The 5319-nt window shown below is 36.6% G+C and overlaps 1 protein-coding gene across 1 annotated transcript; it reads right to left on the bottom strand.

The window, feature by feature from the left end:
* Nucleotides 1-392: 392 nt before the first annotated feature.
* LOC112190869 lies at nt 393-1446 on the bottom strand. Its single transcript, XM_024330378.2, has one exon. It carries the CDS (start codon nt 1359-1361, stop codon nt 702-704), a length of 660 nt encoding a protein of 219 aa, XP_024186146.1. The 5' UTR covers nt 1362-1446; the 3' UTR covers nt 393-701.
* Nucleotides 1447-5319: the final 3873 nt, after the last annotated feature.

Below are 5319 nucleotides of genomic sequence, written 5' to 3'. Positions count from 1 at the left end.
AGCTCCTACTCACCAAACTCGAAAGGCAATACATTAAAATTCCGCCCCCCATATCAAGCCATGCCAAACACAACGATCCCTTTAAAGTCCCTTTAACCCATGCAATTAGTCGCAGTAGGTACAATATTGGTTTAGCTTTATGAAAAGACGAGAGGTCGCCTTTTCCTTTTTCTCTTTCACCATGCAAAGTTACAAACACCACAAGACATAAAGTGATTGATAGGAACAAATTTACTTGCTAACACGTTGCCAAAATACAAAAATTAATCACACTTATTGCTCAATTCAAGAGCCTGGGTTTCAGGTTAAATTCATCTAATTCATAAATTAACGCCATATTAGTAAAGGAAAATTTTATCGATCCGTGTGTAAGAGATTATTGTATCCGCCAGTTTTTTTTTTTTTTTTTTTTTTGTAGTTAAACTTTCTTCTTGCAACATGTATATTGAATTCACCGTTAAGTAAATAACTGAAATTCACATACATGTTCTTCTGAAAAAAGGAAACATTACAAAAGATACATATATCTGGCACATACAAAAATTCCTTGCGTGTGTGAGTACTCTTATGTGCAAATCATAAAAGCGAAAATAAATTAACCATGCAGTCAAAGCAGGTGCGTGAAGCCCTAGCTGCTTGATCATCCCATGGAATATTAGATTTAAGACTCAACCCAGGTGGTAAGTTTTTCAAGGTCGATCTCATCGACTTCGCAAAGCACGGTATGGTGATTCAAGAGCAGATGTCCTTTTCTGCAACTTGAGGTCTTTATAGAACTTCTTAATAAATTCCTCAGCTTCCTTGTCTACCTGGCTATCTCCCTCTTCCTTCATCGGAAACGGCGAGTCCGTTATCCTCAGCTGCCTCACCATCGGGCTCTTCCCGAACCCTGGCAGCGTCACCATTGGCGACGCCTCCGCCACCATCTCATTGTTCAGCATCTCAAGAACCCTCTGCACCGCCGCCGCGGTGGTCACATCATCGTATTGATACGCGGCGGCTGTGGCAGAAGTATTTTTCGCAAAGTATCCGTGGTGGTGGTGGTGCTTGTTGCGCTTGTGGTGGAAAAGGAAAGGGTTGTGGGTGGCAGGGCTGTTGCTGCAGCTGAACTCATATTCACGGGGGGTGACGAACGAAACGGCGTCGTTAGAGCGGCAGCTGAAGGCGGAGTTGGAGGAGTGGTGGAGCATGATGAGGTTGTTTGCGATGGCTTTGCTGGCTAGCTTGCCGCGCTTGAGCATCAAATGGAGGTCGACTAATAACTTGCTTTTCGTCAAGCCCTTTCGCAACATGAAGAACACTATCCGTACTAGGTTCCATAGCTTCTTGGCCACCACAGGCGGGCTTGGTTCCACTTCCATTTTTTAGAGAGAGAGAGAGAGTTTTGTTTTGTAGAGAGAGGGGGAGGGAGGGGAGGGGTAGAGAGAGAAGATTAATTAGAGGGGTTTTGTTGGTACGAGCTTGTGAGGGGAGGGGGGAGAGGTATATAAAGGCCTTTGAAATAATTATTTTATTAATAACGTTTAATTCTCAAATTATGTAATGGTGGAGACACGTTCCAGTCTCTCCTATAGCGCGTGGATACAATTTTGTCGGAAGAGATTCAATGCAAGAGGAAGTTGTTTCTCACGCGTTGTGTGTGAGGAAGGTGATTAGGGTTCCTAAGTGATAGGAATTCGGAGGGTTTGTGAATTATAATTTAGGTTTGAATTTTTCTTTTGGTAGTGGTTTGTATAATGGAGGGGTATGAAGGATTACTAGAAGGTCCCTAGAGGAGAGCCAAATTACCTAAGGATGCCATCACATTCAATGATTAAAGATATTTGGGAAGGTCCCAAATGTCAAATAAAGAGTTTTGCTCTACATAGTAAGGTACTTGCAATCTCTTTTACCCTTCTTGGAAGGGTAACTACATCATACAATGTGATCAAAAATGGAGTTGGAAAGGAGAAGATGAAAGTAGGGATAATTGGGAAAACAAAATTTATTTCCAAATAGTGATTATACCTAAATTAATTTTTGTTGGTCCATAGTCTCAAAAAATATTTTAATCGATCTTAGCCAAAGGGGAGGATTTAGTGCACCGACATAAATGGATGGTAGATTATATTAAATACACTCTTACGTTATTAATTATAAATACAAGGATTGAGAGCATCTTATAAGTGTTGGGTCATTTGCACAGTCGGTGTATAGAATAATTTCCACTTAGCCAAACGTTATTAAACTGCTCATAACTAGCTAGAAAATCGCTGAGTTGTTAGAGACTGAGACTAGACAAATAGGCTAGTATTAATGTAGTTATTTTTATAACGAATTAAAGCAATGTAAATGATCAAGGGTTACTCTATCCCCATCAGTCAAGGCTCTAGTTGATACAAGAATGTATAAATCATAGTAGAATCCAGCTGAAACAAATCGAGCTATATGAATTATAACACTATATTACATATATGTATGAAGACCGAACGAAGAAAAAACGATATCATCCGAATTTCGATTGATAGTAAGAATCGGAGAAGGATAATCGTTTATTTTTAAAATCAATGTTTTTAATGCAAAAAATTTAGGTAGAAATGGGATAAAATGATAAATCTATGTCTATTTTATGCTTATATACGCAACCAAATCCATCCCGACACAAACTATTTCAAAATGAATACTTAAATTTGAGTGAAAAAAATAAATGAATATAGAGAGGTGGCTACAAGTTGGGCACAATAGAGAGGCTGGGTGGCTAGCAAGTAGCAGATCGAAACTCGATGAAATCAGCCAATTAGACCCGGGTGGGATATCGATCCAAAGCTTGCTGTTATTGTTTCGTATAGGCCGGTGGTGTTCAATCAACTTGTACGATTTTCTTCAAATCATTTTCACACGTTGATTTGCGCGTAGTTCTCTTTCATTCATCTCAAGAAGTCCAATCAAAATTTAATTCTCGAGTTTATGTACCAAGACAATTAAAGTTGTAGGGTTTAGCATAAAACTAATTCAGTGTCATAATTAGCATGCATAAAATCAGGTAACGCGATTTTTCAAACACCGAGTAATACCACTGATATTAAAAAGGAATATCTTGTCCATGCAAAGAAACCTAAAAATTCACAAATTGTGTCAAAGATAATTACATTTAAAAAACTACTTGCGTTATATGATATATTTAACGGGAATTTATAAGTAAATTGACATTTATATTAAATCTTCACCCAATCAGCTGATCATTAAATTATAAAGAAACAAGGTTATTACTATCAAATTATGTTGATGTTAAAGGTAAAATCTTCAAATATGGACCTAAAAACGTACACTTGGGAATAAACTGGTGTCAGCTTCATAATAAGAAATTATAGATCCGGCTCCTCTAAAGTGAGGAGGGTGTGAATTTACTTCAATTTCATAAAATCTAGATGCTCCATATAATCTAAAGGCTTTAATAGATGACACATCACTCCACCTCAAATTTTTGGGATTTTAGTCTAAACAATGTTAACTTGCCGTTAACTCCCAAAATTTAAAAAAAAAAAAAAATTAACGTGATCTTTCTCCTGTGTATCACTGCTACGTTTAGACTTTCTTCCATGGAAACTCGTCCATTGTTGATAACTCATGTACTTTCCATCCTTATGGTCGCGTGAACAAATAGGGCTCACAACTATGCCTTCAGTTGCTTCCGTTACTTGGATATAATGATGTATAGAACACAATCAAGCCTATAACGTAAGAAAAATAAAGCCAGTATGTAGAACTGGTATTTTGTTATATCCATCCCTAGACCCATAAACCCTAAAACTATTCATGTACTCTTATATCTCATATATAGTTTAGCAGCACAAAATATGATTTCTCAGTTTGCCAATTCACAATGCCATCAATAACTTGAAACAAACAAAAGTGTTTCAACCAATACCAAATCAGATTGGTGTAATACCTGGTTCTGATTGGTGTAATACCAAATAGCGAATTTGAACGAAAGCACCAAAGGTCGCGAACAACCAATTTTGCTTATGTATTTCACTTTTCTGTACAATTGGATTCAATAAAAAACAGCCTTTAGAAATTCTGGATATTTTAGATAAAGAAAAAAGCCAAAAACCATTAACCAAGATCGATTTAGTATTCTTCTTAAATTGTAATATGAATGAGAGAATTCAAAGTTATCAAACTATACCTCGATCGAATTTATCATTACAATTCTATAATATCTGCACATCAAAGATTTTTCAGAGATTTTTTTCTTCAACAATTGACGAGTTTGTTTCCATAGAAGCATAGAGAAATAGCAAACGCACTAGTGATACATAGGAAGTTCACGTCAAATCTTTTTTTTTTTGGAGTTAACAGCAAGTTAACATTGTTTAGACTAAAATCCCAAAAATTGTGGTAGAGTGATGTGTCACCTATCTAGCCTTTAGATTATATGGAGCATCTAGATTTTATGAAATTGAAGTAAATTCACACTTTCCTCACTTTAGAGGAGCCGGATCCAGAAATTATCTAATCATTTGAGCTTGTTAGTTGATATGAAATTATAATTTGAATCGTTTAGTTCATATTTTGATCCCCTTTCATAGATTACTTCTGCTATTAATTGTCAACAAATTAAGTTGTTCAATTTACTTTTAACTTACTTGATCATACTGAATTTTAGTTGTCTACTCTTTTTTTATTAAAATATTAATGAAAGACCGATCGATCTAAAAGATCGACGAATAACTCAAATTATATGTGATATGTTATAAATTTATAGTTAGCTTCCCATTATAGTGCTAATCGGTTCATAATTACTCTTATATGTGAGTTACGATCATAAAATTGATTAAGGATTATTTTTTTCTTTTTCTTTTGTGTGACAGGATTGGAGGAGTTTCTCGAGGGCACTACAATAGACTCAATAGTCATGTGGAAATCCTGCTTGCTACAGCTAACAAGTAACAGCCCTCCCATGGAGAGAGCGATGGATGGAGTGAGAGTGACCCAGCCAGCCAGCCTGACAAGGTTGACAGGCTTCAATGAGTGCACCAACTCTGAACACGTGGCCATCTTCTGAATCTTTCACCGAACACCCTTATATACGAAAACCAGCCTTCGAGTGTACTGTACCCAATTCTGTTGAAAAACGCAAGAGACCCAGCTGGGACCTCTAACCCCAATTATGTTCCTAGTTATATTCCACTGTCTTGTTCTTCCTTCTCCTCTAAGGACATTGGGTCAATAAATTAGATCTTTAACGCAACACGAAGTAGCTAACCCATTAGAATATTGATGTTTTAATGCTTCAAGGTGGAAATGCTTGAGAAAACTTTGTCAACTTGATCAAGA

The sequence above is a fragment of the Rosa chinensis genome, chromosome 2 (assembly GCF_002994745.2).
Source record: "Rosa chinensis cultivar Old Blush chromosome 2, RchiOBHm-V2, whole genome shotgun sequence".
Lineage (NCBI taxonomy): Eukaryota > Viridiplantae > Streptophyta > Magnoliopsida > Rosales > Rosaceae > Rosa > Rosa chinensis.
Note: the sequence above shows the minus strand (reverse complement) of the source record. Positions and strands in the feature narration are given on the sequence as shown.

What these genes read in the sequence shown, in the direction of transcription:
- LOC112190869 (XM_024330378.2), bottom strand. Translation starts at nt 1,361, where the DNA reads ATGGAAGTGGAACCAAGCCCGCCTGTGGTGGCCAAGAAGCTATGGAAC.